We start from the raw sequence: 14,499 nt of genomic DNA, 5'->3' as shown, positions 1-14,499 counted from the left end.
ACTACTATACAAAGCACATAGCCCCATTTGGGGTGACAGGCTTCACCAAAAAGTTTTGGACAGCAATACCCTCCAAACAAAAAAGTTTAAAAGCAACCCAAAATAAAGCATCAAATAGCGCAAGGGTGTTTATGTCATATAAATAGTGTTTTTTATAATTATTTTTTTAGTACCCCACAATAGGGTAGCAATAATTGGATTCAATCAGTTATTTATTAAATATTATTTTTTTTATTTTTAAACACGTTCAAAACATCTTAAGAAACGCGTAGTGCCGGTTATCAAAAATGTCTTTCACACGCACATAATAATGTGATTCAATTAGTTGTTAAATAATTATTTTTTATTTTTAACAAACGATATTATTTACACTAAGATTGAGAGGGGTGAGCTTGGCCTCACAGTGGGCTAATAATAATGTGATTCAAAAAATATGTAATTGTGCGTAGCATGCCGTGATTCAAAAAATATTTTTTGCACATGTCTAAGCGCATGTATGAAGGCTAGTTGTATTTAAATGAGGGAGGAAACTCATATTTTCATGAGTTTTTGGAATTTTGGGATATATTTTTGTTTGGATTTCCTATTAGCTCTGGTCTTTCTTTTTCACGCCAGTTCTTTCACGCGCCACCACAATCTAAATCAATTCCCGTACGGCACGATTCATCGGCGATCCCATTGGATTGTTGTTAAGCATCTGTCTTTATTTTTCATTGAATTCATCGGTCCCCTACCTAAAACTTTCAACGTGCAAACGTGTGGTTTGTTGACAATTCGTTGAAAACGTGTGGTTTGTTGACTATTATAAATCATGAATCATCCCCCGATCGTTGGCTACCTACACGAACCATGCATCAAAGACAAACGTTATTCAGGATCCTAAGTAACTGCCTCAATAATCCAAATTAAAATCCTGAAAAAATAATAAATAATTGTAAGGGATTGAGATCAAAAGACTCATCAGCTGGCTATTCAAACCTTGACCGAGTATCCTTCTGCCACGTGTCACTAAACCCATGAGGGATATTTTTTTATTTTTTTTTCAAAGATAATGTGCATTGAACTCGTGAGCTCATCACCATGCTATATATATATGGACAAGTCCACCACTGCTCAGACATACTCTCAAAACTGCCAGTCTGTAACCATGGCCACATTTGCTTATGCCACCACTACCGCCATTGTCTTCCTTATCCTCCTCCCGCTGTCTTGCTCTTCCGAATCAATTTGGTACCACGGGGGCAACTCCTCCGTCCAGAAATCGGACGTCGATCTTTTGGAGTTTCCTTTGAATTTAGAGTATTTGGAAGCTGAGTTCTTTTTGTATGGCTCTTTGGGGTATGGCTTGGATAAAGTTTATCCGAGCTTAGCCCAAGGAGGTCCCTCTCCCATTGGTGCCAAAAAGGCACATTTGGACCACTTCACTAGGGATGTCATCGAGCAATTTGGATGGCAAGAAGTTGGACACTTGAGGTTCAATCTTTTTTTCCTTTCTAATTTATGATTTTCGTCTAACTTTTTCATTTCCGTACAGGCTGTTTCTAGTTTTTAGATTGAATGAATTCGATCAGCAAATAGATTTGCGGAATTCATGTCTGATTTACAAATGGTACATAGTTAGAAAGCTTACAAAATTATTTATTTTTTCTTCTAATTTTTGTGCAGAGCTATTAAGAAAACTGTGAAGGGTTTCCCAAGGCCATTGTTGAATATAAGTGCAGCATCATTTGCTCATGTGTTTGATTCTGCATTTGGCAGTCCCTTAAATCCACCATTTGACCCTTATGCCAATTCAATCAACTATCTCCTTGCATCCTATATCATTCCTTATGTTGGTCTCACTGGCTATGTTGGTGCAAGCCCTAAGCTCCAAGGTGCTACTTCCAAAAGGGTAAGTATTTTAAAGTATTCTATTAGATTCTTTTTATGTTTTGCAGACTGTGAATCTTGATCGCATTTTATGACAAGAATAAATATGGCTTTACTGTATTTGTTTGGTAAACTAGTCTGACAAGAAAACATTAACCTGTAACTAAATTCAAACAGTTTATGTTTATATTGGTCTATGCTTCAAACACAATTATTTTGAAGAGTAAAATTTGGAAATGATCCATGAACTTTCACCATAATTTCTACTAAACTAAAACTCCGTCAATTAGGGTCTGTGAATTTAACAGCTCTAACATCATTGATTATGTGGATCATGTTCAGCTAGTTGCAGGTCTTTTGGGCGTGGAATCAGGCCAAGATGCAGTGATTCGAGCATTGCTATACGAGCGCGCAGAGTTGAAAGTGGAACCATATGGCATTACAGTGGCTGAGTTCACAAATCGCATTTCGGAACTAAGGAATAAGCTAGGACACGCAGGTTTGAAAGATGAAGGCCTTGTGGTTCCCAAACAATTGGGTGCTGAGGGAAAAGTCAGCGGCAACATTCTCGCTGGAGACGAGTACTCACTTGCATATGGCAGGACTCCGGAGGAGATACTAAGGATCGTATATGGTAGCGGTAATGAACGTGTACCTGGCGGTTTCTACCCTAAAGGAGCTAACGGCCGGATTGCTAAATCTTATTTGAAAAAGGAATAGGAGCGATTTTTTAATGTGACCGGCACACCACGTGTTATTATATAAATGGTGGGATATGTATGTTAAAAAGTTAATAATTTAAAAAATAAAATTTCTCACCACTTACATAAAGACACGTAGTGTACTACCTGTGTTCCCGTCACAATTAAAAATTTCTCAAGGAATAGGACATGAACAAATAGGACTAGTTTGGTTGCCATCTAGTTTACCTTCTTCAGAATGTTTTTTTTTTTCTTTTTTTTTTTCCCTTTTCTAGACAGAATAAATCATGTTCTTAATTAATTTGATGTAAGGAATTGTTTCACGCTTCATTTTGTTCGCATAAATCCTTCGAGTTTGTTCACATAATATTATATTAACAGAGCAGGGAAAATGCAATAAGAAAACTCTTATAATACGTTGCAGTTTGCATCTGTTGCCAAAATTTTATATTTAGAATTCATGAACATGACACATAAGTGAGCAAATCACACGGATTACATTTTTGAACCCCAAAAAAAAAAAAAAAAAACTAATGAAAAATGCTTGAAAACTTTGAGTTTTAACGATAATAATAAAATAAAAAGTAAAGTGAATAGTACCATGACTGATTTTTTTAATGTAAAAATATGGTTTTTCGTTAAAGTGAATAGTACAGGAAGATTTGAAGTTTGGTCATATCATATTTGTAGGACACACCTGCATCAGTGAGTTTCAACTAACGTAATTAACGTATATGTGTGAAAGGATTTGTTTGTTGCCTAACTATTTAAGGTATGTCGAAGGGAGAAATGAAACATTGTGTACAACTTAAAGGTAGAAGATGATACTCTTAAAACAACTTTACAATACCAATTCTCCTCAAATGATAGAACTAGAATGATAAGTTTTCTTAACGTCTTATCCACCTCTCAATTTCCTCCAAATGAAAAATTGAATATAATGAGTTATCCATTCTAATCCGATTATTGAGACACAATGAAGCGTAATAAACATTACTTGAAAAGAAACTTCTATTTTATCTATTTGACTTCATATTCGTAAAAATCCAAATATTAATACTTGCTAATATTCTATCCAAACGATTTCGATAATTAAAAATATTACCTAATTGAAAAAGTAAATTGTAGAAAAAAATTTAACATGAAATCGTTGCACTCTTAAAGAATAATCCCCGATCATCAGCCACATACACCCAGCATGCATGCAAATAGAGATGTTCTCAATCTCATGAGATTTTTCTTTCTTATTTTTTTTTTTAAATGTGCATTAAACTCATGAGCTCATCAGAATGCTATATAAATTGACCATGTCCATCCCACTGAGACAGACTCAAAACTGTAACAAACATGGCTACATTTGCTTATGCCACCACAGCTACCGCCATTGCCGCCTTCCTCATCCTCCTCCCCCTGTCTTGCTCATCCGAATCGATTTTGGACCACCACCACGACGATGGCTCCTCCTCTGTCACGCAATCGGACGTCGATCTTTTGGAGTTTCCTTTGAATTTAGAGTATCTGGAAGCTGAGTTCTTTTTATATGGTGCTTTCGGGCATGGCTTGGATACAGTTGATCCGAGCTTAACCCTATGAGGTCCAACTCCCGTTGGTGCTAAAAGGGCACATTTGGACCGCTTCAGTAGGGATGTCATCATTCAATTTGGATGGCAAGAAGTTGGACACTTGAGGTTAATCCTCTATTCACTTTTTTTTCTTTCTAATTTATGATCTTCTTGTAACTTTTTCATTTCTCCATGGACTGTTCTGCCAGTTAGATTGGATAAAATAAAAAATAATCAAAGACAATAAATAGGGAGTGCATAGTCGAAAAATAAATATGCGGAAATCATTTATGTTTTACAAATGCTACATAGTTAGAGCGTTTATCTAACAAAATTATATGTTTTTTTTTTTTTTTTTTTTTTTGTGCAGAGCTATTAAGAAAACTGTGAAGGGTTTCCCAAGGCCATTGTTGAATTTAAGTGCAGAATCATTTGCTCATGTGTTTGATTCTGCATTTGGGAGTCCCTTAAATCCACCATTTGACCCTTATGCCAAGTCAATCAACTATCTCCTTGCTTCCTATCTCATTCCTTATGTTGGTCTCACTGGCTATGTTGGTGCAAGCCCTAAGCTCCAAGGTGCTACTTCCAAAAGGGTAAGCTTCAAACACAATACCGAGAATTAAAAGTACTATGTCGTATAATTTTCGTGTTTTCAGACTGTCAATCACAACCGCACATTACGACAAAATCAACATGATTCATCATCCAGATGTATAGTCTTAGAATTTGTCCAAAAAAATAAGTCCGGTGAGAGAACATTACCTCAAAAGCATAACCAAATTTAATCTTTATTGCATAATAATATTGTGAACCTGAATGTGCATGTTGGTCATGTTCAGCTAGTTGCAGGTCTTTTGGGCGTGGAATCAGGCCAAGATGCAGTGATTCGAGCATTGCTATATGAGCACGCGAACCTGATAGTGAAACCGTATGGTATTACAGCGGCTGAGTTCACAAATCGCATTTCAGATCTAAGGAATAAGCTAGGACGCACAGGTTTGAAAGATGAAGGCCTTGTGGTTCACGAATACAGAGGTGCTGAGGGAAAAATCAGCGGTAACATTCTCGCTGGAGACAAGTACTCAGTTGCATATGACAGGACCCCAGAGGATATACTGAGGATCGTATATGGTAGAGGTGATGAACGTGTCACTGGTGGTATCTACCCTAAAGGAGCTGACGGCCGGATTGCTAAATCTTATTTGACAAAGGAATAGAACCTGAACAAATGGGACCAGTTTGGTTGCCATTTAGTTTACCCTGTTAAGGATCTTTTTTCTTTTTCTTTGCTAGACAGAAGAGATCATGTTCTTAAATAATTTGATCCAATGACGTTTCACGCTTCATTTTGTTTGTATAATCGTTTGATTTGTTCACATAATATCAGATTACAAGGGAACTTGGAAAAATAGACCAAAAAGGCCAAATGCAGTAAGAAAATACTCTTACAATATGTTGCACTACTTGCATCTGTTCATCCAAAATTTTCTATTCACAACTCATGAACATGATAAGGAAATAAGTGAGCAAAACACAGGGATTACATTTTCGACCAAAAAAAAGAATGAAACTATGTATATTACTTATATAAAAATACTTGCACATTGCTACAACAAGATCGCAAAGCAAATATGCCATAAGCAAAAGAGGTAAAGATCAGTAACCTGTTGCAGCATTCTGGGCAACATGTTGCATTGGCTTTTGCTCTTAATCTGCCACCATCGGACTTCAGGCAATGCAATAGTTCCGGTGCAGACCGAATACTGCTGCTGCCAGAACCATCTGTACATCAATTTTCCATGGCCTCCAAGGTCCACAACTGCATTAACAGTATGTTCGACTGCTGGAAGCTTGGAACGAATGTATGAACTAACTTAATTAGATATTCACAGGTAACCGGACTTTAATGTGTAAGTATGTCTGTAAGCTAGCTCGGTGCAAAAACATACCATGTACTGATTTTGTGGCAGATCCCATCACTTATCATCTTATCAAGATAAACCAAGGCCTCATGTAAACCTACCCAATTACAAACCCCCCACACAGTACTGGTATAAGCTACTCCATCTGGTTGCCACTCCTTTTCTGCACCAACTCTGTCGAAACTCTAACCTTGCTTGCAATTGGCATATATATCGTGTTATATGTGATGGCATCAGGCTTCGTTCCCCTTACCAGCATCTTTCCGAAGAGCTGCATAGCCTCCTTGGTCATTCCAGCGTGGCAAAAACCATTCAAAATGGTATTGTAAGTTACCAAATTCAGTCCACTCCCTATTTCCTCGATCTCACTAACAATTCCTTAAGCTTCTTCGAATCTGTTAGCTTTGAAGAGACCGTCCAATAACTCATCATACGTTATAAGTTAGGCAAACACCCACGTTTCTCTATACTATCGAGCATCTTGCCAGTCCAATCTACCTTTCCATCGGCGCATAACCCTGTGATAAATGTGTTGCATGTAACTGTATTGGGAGGAAAACCTTCAGCAGACATATCTTCTACAAGATTATGAGCTTGATGAAACGTAAAATTCCTACAAAGAACGTCCAACATGCAGATATACGCTACAACATTAGGACGCCAACCACACGGTTCAACATGTTGTTCCAAGTCTCAGATGCACCTACCAAGACATTTACCGACGAAGCGGAAGCCAGGGCCCGGATAACTCGATTTTCTTTCATGAACTATATGTGTCAATGGATTAGTTCGACCCAAAACTTGAGATAATGAGTGTAATCTGAAAAAAAAGTTTCGTAAGTGGTTGTTAATGGGTGTAATCTGAAGCAAACTTCAAACCCCTAATCAAATGACAGCTAAAAGATCAATTTTTGTGTTCTGGGACGCTCGATATCCAATTAACGTTGAAGAATTTGAAGGCTTTTTATGGTTGGGTTGCCGAGAAGATGACCCCAAAATACAGCCTAGGTGAAGAAGGGGAGGACAGAAATGGGATTTCATGTTCAGTAGGTGGGCAAATTATGAAATTTATAAACGTTCGGGGCGATATTGGAAAATTAATCAAAAGAGGATTGACGGGTCGGACACTCCGACTCGGACTCGGTTTCCTTCAAAGACCCATAAACCCAATTAGGCAAAAACAAAGCTCTCATTCGTTCTGCAAACTGGAAGAGCAGAGCCCTCCGATCGCTCCTCACTGTAAGTTCATCTCTGCAATTTCTTCAATTCCTTTGTGTTGTATTTCAGCGAATTGGATGATAGTTCACAAATTACAGATCTTGTACCACTAGATTTTCGATAATTACACTGAATCTGGAGTTTTGGGGGCAAGGTTTTAATTTTTGTAAATTTTAGTTCCAGAACAGGGGGGTGGGTTTTGAATTCATAGAAGTTCAGGGTAATTGTTTGGAGTTTATGTGATTCTGTTTCTGTTGATGCGTAATTTTCATGGTGTGCGATGTTGGTGGTTGACTTGTTTGTAGTCTGGTTACTTTACTGTGCCTATACTATTGAAAACCCTAGACCTAGAAATCTTCGGGACACTAATGGCTCGTTTACTAATCCGTAACACACTGTGCCTATACTATGAAAACCTTAGTCCAGACCGAAGACATAGCCCAGCCCATCTAATCTCACGAAACCTAGAAATCTTCGGGGCACCGAAAAAACCCAGTTCAGTTTCTGCTGAGTGATCGATATCAAGCGTCTGATTTGGATTTCAGGTGCGAAGATTGGCAATTTACGGGACTTGTTTTAGCTGGTTATGTGCTGTTTATGCATTGAATTCTCGATAGTTTAGTTCATCGTAATTTTGCGAAGCAGCAATGAGTCATCTATGTGATTGTAGAACTTGTACTCTATAGATTTCCCCTCTGGTGGAAATTTCAGATTTGCGGTATGTTTGTGAGTGTAGCGAATGCCTGGGAGTTCCTGAAAGTTTTGTGTATATTTGCTTCCTCCACAGTTTTACCTGTTTAAGTTTGTGTTCTTTTTCCCTATTACGCTATGGTTTGCGTTTTTATGGACTAGCTGCTCTGTTGAACTTGCATTAATTACTTATCCCAATGACATTAGGCTGATGGTTTATACAGAACTGAGGAAAGGTTGGTTCGTTTTTTCTTGTTCTTCAGGAATTAATTCTCAGCTCACAGAAAGAAGAAGGTATGGGTGCATCTGAGAAGAAATCTAGCGAGGCCGCATTTGATGTGCCAACCCTCAACGCTGAAAATTTGCAAAGCAACATGAAAGTTATATATTACAGGTTTGTTTGACAACCTCATGGCTCATCATGAAACCTATTTTATGTCTCCCATGTGTTGTTATGTGGACTTGTTAAGCCTCAAAATGTTGCTTTCTATGTCAATCCTCCAGTAATCGATGATAAATTATCTTGCTAAATGTTGGGAGGGATCACAGTTCCATGTATTAAATTATTAATCATGTCGGTTTCTGTATCATGTCTGGCTAGTGGAACTGTGTGACATAATGACCTTGTGGATGAATCATATGGCATGCGGGAAGATGTCAAACCAAATGATTTGTTATCTACAAAACGTTTTCATGCTAGAAAATACATTTTTTTAACTTTCTGGGTTAATACTTAAATGTCTGCATTTTTCCTTCGTGCAGTCGAACATTTATGTCTATCATCGGTGGGATCATTGCTGGAATTTTGGGATTCACTGGCCTTACTGGATTTATTTGGTATTTTCTTATCATGACCGTCACCTCTGTCGGACTCGTTGCCAAGACAGGGTTTGCAGTTGAATCATATTTTGATAGCTGGACCCAGATTATACTTGATGGCTTTCTGGGCGGGCTTTTATCATTCGTGTTGTTCTGGACATTTGCATATGACATTGTACACATATTCTGAGGGATTATCAGCTACGCCTCGGATGAAAGGTACCCTGTGTTGCTGCTAACTGTTTTCTATTTCAAGAAGGGTCTGAACCCCATGCTGCTTCCTGCAATGTCGTCTTTCGCTGCCCATTTGAAAATGGTCTTTAGTTATTTGTACCAAACGAATGTCGTTGTAGGCTTTTTTTCCGATGATTACTACTTATAGCTAAAAGGCGTAGGCTTGTTGGTGATTTCTGGAGAACTTTTTGTTTTAGGTCATGTTTATGAAAGCTGTTTTTATATTTGGATTTAGTTTTCTGTTAACCAATTTGAATGTTGGACAAAGGCTATTTTGAGGCCGCCTTTGAGCCTTGAGAGTACAGCGGTTAACTTTTCACGGTTGATGAATTCTTTAGGACTAGTGGCTTGTTTGATATTGTATTGGAAGAACGAAAAGCGCTTTTTGCTAATAAAAATGCTTCTTATGTTGGTAAAAGTGCTTCCTACATAAGCAATTTCAAACAGGCCCTAGTTAGTTTGCAGGTGTTTAAAATTTTTAAAACTCCAATATTTAGTATGTATCATACAATATTGTAGGGGAGAGATCGAACATAGGTGCTCGAGTGCAAAAGCGAATGCTCTGTTCAACTCCGAATGCTTCAAATGTTTGCCGCAACTTGAACTCCATAAATTAACGGGAAGGGGGTAAATTGCATTCATAGTTCATATCTACAAAGAAAGTAACAGCCATGGCTCCAAGTATTTTTGCGGTAGCAAACTAGTAAAAACGTCGACATTTGGTAGTATTAAGAATGGCAAAGGTATCCTCCTGGGTTGGAGGTCAAATCAATTCAATTACTCACCCTTCCCTGTACAATTTAGGTCCCGAAATCTAATACTATTACAACGTAGACAAAACAATGAAAAACAGAACTAATACAATGATCTGCATTTTGATTAACAACCCAGGGCTCTGATTAGCAGCCGATGAATTGATATCCCCACCGGGTTACGGATGCAAGAACTCTTGCGGTCGAACGGTATTTTCCCGTGACACAGAAACCTTGAGAAGCAACTGGCCTTGTGTTGTTCTATATCTTTTACATATTTGATTGCTCAAGCCTGTGGAGTTTTTAAGAGTAATAAAATCGCAGTGTGAGATGGGAACCATGTGAGAACTTTTGAAGTAAACAAATGAAGCAGGGAAACACCCGTACTACCATTTTGAACAATGTGAAATGGGCTCGGACTTAATTAACTAACCAATTCGGAGGCATAAAACTTACCAGTATTTGGGGGATTTTGAGGAAGACGAAAGAGATGAGGTATAACCCACATGAAACTGCGGTAGCTGTAACTATGTTGGAGACAAGGCGCTTGTTATCTTTACTAGGTACAAATGCTATTTTCAATGTATTTGTCAGGTCGAAAAGCCTGTAAGAGATCTGCATTATAGCAAAGTTTGAACCATGAGAAATAGAGTATCTTCTTCTGATTACAGCAAATAACGTCATTTACTTACAGCAACGTATATGGCAGAAGTGAGCATGAAGTTCAACATTGGGTAATCCGGGATGATAGAAAGCAACAACTTAGGCTGAGCATCAGGGGTACTTGATCTGCAAAGTCACACAGAAACCAGAGTAAGAAAGGTATCTGCCAACATAGGTATGTACATAATCGGAAATATGTATACAATGCACCACCAGTTCTCACTGACCAAATATTTGCTGACAAAGGGAAAGGGGGGGTACTTGCAAAGCCGGTCTTATTAGTGAAACCTTAAATGTGCTGCAGGAACAATCAAACGCTTACCTTAACCAGACGTGGAATTGCAAGATGTAGGTCTCCAGTGTGATCTTTCCAAGCCATCTGGTAAACCAAAGACAATGTCCCAAGGACAAAAAGAAAAGAAATTTTAAATATAAAAGAACCTTTCGAAATTACAGATAAAGGCGCATTTTCTAACTAAAACTAAAAACTAAAGCTACCATAATGTTTTACAGTTAAACCTAATGCTGTCCAAAACAAATAATACTCTAAAAGGTTGAGATAAAATAGATTAAAAACAGAGGTATCACAAGACAGCCACTCACGCGAAAAGAGTCAAAGAGTAGCTGCGGAATTGCTGTGTGACATTTCGCAAACATATGTAGACCCTGATCAACAAGAACAAGATGCTATATTAGTATATAGAATAACTTACATACAATTCAATTTGTTAAAAGTATTCAAGGAGAGATACCATACGTTATAGGAATCCATGAGGTAAAAGGATGATATTTATTGTAAGTAAGTTTGTCCATCTTGTATATATACTCAAACCATAGGTACCCCACCTGGAAATTCAGACTGTCAGTGATCAATATTTAAGAAGCAGGGATTTTCCTGAATACAACATTATAATACCGTTAAGGCCATCAAAGAAACAGCTGATTTGATCGATGTTTTACGCTTCCATTCTGCTTCCTCCAGTTTCTCCATCCATCTTTCAACCTATAAAGATAAATGCCAATTGGTTAGCTACTGACTCCAAAGAATGACAAAATCTAAACAGATGCTTTCATATTGAGTCCACCAGTCAAGTACGAAAAATTACACCAATGACAAAATTGGACTGGAAAATGGGCGAAATGGACGGGATTTTAATCAAGACTTACAGTTGGATGATAGTAAGCATATATCATTCCAATTATCCATATGTATCGATCAAGGCCCGACCGAAAATGCCATTCATGTAAGAGGGGTAAACCTGGTTTCGCAGGATCTGTGTAGCCTGCAAATTTGTTTAGCAATTTTGGTCAGTGGTCTGCAATGTTTGACATGGTAAATAAAGCTGTACCAGTTACTTACCAAGGAGGAATGTAAATGGCCACCAAAGAAATTCAAACACTCCAGGTATTTCCCACACCAAGATAACAACCAAGAAGCAAGCGGCGATTTTCACACCTATCACTGACCCAATTTCATTGTACTTGTTCATAATACCAAGTGCCCCATAAACCATAAGAGTGAATAGAGTGTGCATCGGACAGATGTAGTACAGCACGTAACTGTTGTTAAGGATAATGCAGCAAAACAGTACCAAGAAATTAAGCCGCCACATCATCTACACAACAAAAAGGAATGAGATGAGTTATATAAATGCTAAACATGGCAAACTCACCCACACAATCTTAGAGATCTAGGAAACCCCCAATACCTGTGCAAATCTTGCTAGGCTGAAATCTTTGCGAACATAATAATAAGAAAAGTTTCCAAATCCAGTCATCCAGACATATGCAGCAATAAATACTCGGATTGCATTATAAATTTCTGTTGCAGCAAAATAGTGGTACAACAAAAATAACACCTGTGACAAAGAGCAAAGAAGAGTTAGACCTCAATGATGATAAGACCGACATGGAAAGCCAGATGACTTGTATTATTAATCGCCATGACAAAAGCATGGTTTGGTAATCATACATAAAGACCTAATGGCTTTTTATATTGGACATCAGTACCAAAAAGTGCACATAAACAAGCATACATCATAAAAGATTACAAAATTACCAACCTGCATCCACCCTTTCCACTCCTCAGTTTGATGCCTATTCAAATACAGTATGGCTTTCCCGGTTAATGGCGACTTCTCATTATGTATCGTGAAAGAAGTCATTGCTGAAACTATGATGAGAAGGAAGTATAGAAATATGAAAAGATCCCGATTGTAACTCTGCACAAACAGATGACATTCAAGAACATAAGGCTCATCACAGAAAGATATTTAAAAAAAAAGTTGAAATAGAGATGAATTTTGGCAGTACTTTCTTTTTATCAAATATTTTGTTGAGAGACACTGCTTCGTTCGAAACCAAACATTGCCGATAATGAAGAGGGACATGTTTAACATAATATAACTAAGTTATCAATGTCACCTTTGTTGATGCATTGAAGAAATCCGTGCGGTCGCATAAGTAGAAGTATGCTAACAGAATACTGAATTCAGATCTGTAAGAGAGACACAAAGAGAGGCAAGGTCATCATTCTGATACATTAAAAAAGGATATACCTTTTATTCAAGCCATGAAAAAATTCACTTACATTGCCTTAAGTGTCAGCCGATTATCAAGCAAGAAAGACGACTCCATCAACATGAACCTAAACACATATAATGACCGTTAGGCGTTAGCACATGGCTTAGCAATCATTAACTAACAACTCGGAGTCCAATGAGTGTCGTTTAGAAACCTGAAAATTGGCGGATATCCAGATGGAGTTCGAGCTTTCGGGGAGGCAGATTGAAGACCTCCTCCCTCCAACAAAACAGCTCTGTCATCCTCTTTAACCGCCTCCTTTTCCACTTCAACCAAATTCACCTCGGAGCACCTACTAATGTTAAAAACCAATCTCACTCAGCACAAATCCGAACGATCTCATTTCGATCACTCACATACGCAAAAAACTACAAAAATTTACACATACATATAAATACAAAGTTTGAGCTTTCGGTAATGTTATGCTTAAATGCATAGAAATTAATTGAGCTAAAGCGCAACAATTGTTCAACTCACAATTTGGAAGAAAGTGAATTCTTCTTGTACTCCAAATACTCGGCATAAATCCAAGCTGAGATTATCGGAATAACTCCGAGCAAGAACGAAACCTGCAACCACACGGAACAGAATCATCACTATCTTTCAACAAAAATCACCACTTTATACCAGAATCAGTGACAAAATTACACAAATTCAAGAAGCAAGGGCTTGAATTCGAGCAAGATCTGGAAGAAAACAGTAGAAGCTGAGAAAATGAGTACCTGGCCGGCAGTTACAGGGCTAAAGATCATCATCTTTGGAAGGCCGCGGATCGGACGGAGATGAGAGATCAATGAGCAAGCATTTCACAGATCGGATTCGATCAGCCGCTGAAATCTGAGGAAGCAAATGCAATCTCTGCGTTGTAATATACGCTGCGATCCAGAGTATTCAATTTAGAGAGAGAGAGAGAGAGAGAGAGAGAGAGAGAGAGAGAGAGAGCGTCGGAGGGAAGAAGAAGGTGAAAAACGACTGAGGAATAGAGACGCAGTGAGAGAGAGAGAGAGACGGTGCGAGTTAATGAGTGACAACTGACAACCATACATGCTTACAATTGTTTTCTCCTATTTTTCCTTTTTCTTTTGTGATAGCACCATTTCTTCTAACTACTAAATGGTTGCATTCATTAAATTTGTGCCCTTCGTTTTTTATGGGGCGTTGGATTTGGATCCGACGGTGTGGATGTGGATTTGCGGGTCTCACTTCTGATTTTTCATCAATTCTGCCTAAACGTCCAAGTAGACCGGATTAGACCAAATACAACATTATACAGAAAGAGATTGGAGCGTCCATGTTCATTGTTGCAATATCATATGAGAGATGAAAATTCTTAAAACAATTATGACATGAAAAAAATTATATTTTTATAGGAACATTATAGAAAGATATCGTGGTAGCAAATCATATCACAAAACACTGTTTAGTAGTAGATTTAACAAACTCGATCCCCTCACCTCCAGTTTTCCATTAGGGTACTGCCAGA

General features: G+C 38.0%; 3 protein-coding genes and 1 pseudogene across 4 annotated transcripts; 3 read left to right on the top strand and 1 right to left on the bottom strand.

Moving 5' to 3' along the window:
* Positions 1-1,128: 1,128 nt before the first annotated feature.
* LOC125477305 (desiccation-related protein PCC13-62-like) lies at positions 1,129-2,900 on the top strand. The gene is made up of 3 exons (XM_048584274.1): positions 1,129-1,473; positions 1,666-1,891; positions 2,212-2,900. Exons 1-3 carry the CDS (start codon positions 1,148-1,150, stop codon positions 2,587-2,589), a joined length of 930 nt encoding a protein of 309 aa, XP_048440231.1. The 5' UTR covers positions 1,129-1,147; the 3' UTR covers positions 2,590-2,900.
* A 297-nt stretch (positions 2,901-3,197) lies between these two features.
* Positions 3,198-5,367, top strand: LOC125477306 (annotated as a pseudogene).
* A 1,783-nt stretch (positions 5,368-7,150) lies between these two features.
* Positions 7,151-9,242, top strand: LOC125477300 (ER membrane protein complex subunit 6-like). The gene is made up of 3 exons (XM_048584262.1): positions 7,151-7,296; positions 8,229-8,359; positions 8,728-9,242. The coding sequence occupies exons 2-3, from the start codon at positions 8,262-8,264 to the stop codon at positions 8,972-8,974; spliced, it is 345 nt and encodes a 114-aa protein (XP_048440219.1). The 5' UTR covers positions 7,151-7,296; positions 8,229-8,261; the 3' UTR covers positions 8,975-9,242.
* A 477-nt stretch (positions 9,243-9,719) lies between these two features.
* On the bottom strand, positions 9,720-14,048 carry LOC125477355 (protein REDUCED WALL ACETYLATION 2-like). Of its 2 annotated transcripts, none has more exons than XM_048584367.1 (16): positions 13,739-14,048; positions 13,494-13,585; positions 13,171-13,308; positions 13,024-13,080; positions 12,858-12,930; positions 12,497-12,655; positions 12,143-12,292; positions 11,794-12,049; positions 11,601-11,716; positions 11,350-11,436; positions 11,191-11,279; positions 11,037-11,099; positions 10,756-10,812; positions 10,463-10,559; positions 10,227-10,385; positions 9,720-10,062 (listed from the first exon to the last, which is right to left on the bottom strand). In XM_048584367.1, the coding sequence occupies exons 1-16, from the start codon at positions 13,769-13,771 to the stop codon at positions 10,057-10,059; spliced, it is 1,632 nt and encodes a 543-aa protein (XP_048440324.1). In that variant the 5' UTR covers positions 13,772-14,048; the 3' UTR covers positions 9,720-10,056. The 2 variants fall into 2 exon arrangements, with proteins under 2 accessions (XP_048440324.1, XP_048440323.1); XM_048584366.1 differs by having other exon boundaries at positions 13,171-13,311; positions 13,739-14,047.
* Between the last annotated feature and the right edge of the window lie 451 nt (positions 14,049-14,499).

Source organism: the organism of the source record quoted next, unplaced genomic scaffold (genome assembly GCF_019419815.1).
Source record: "Pyrus x bretschneideri cultivar Hongxiangsu unplaced genomic scaffold, Pyrus_bretschneideri_v1 Contig21, whole genome shotgun sequence".
Classification (NCBI taxonomy): domain Eukaryota; kingdom Viridiplantae; phylum Streptophyta; class Magnoliopsida; order Rosales; family Rosaceae; genus Pyrus; species Pyrus x bretschneideri.
Note: the sequence above shows the minus strand (reverse complement) of the source record. Positions and strands in the feature narration are given on the sequence as shown.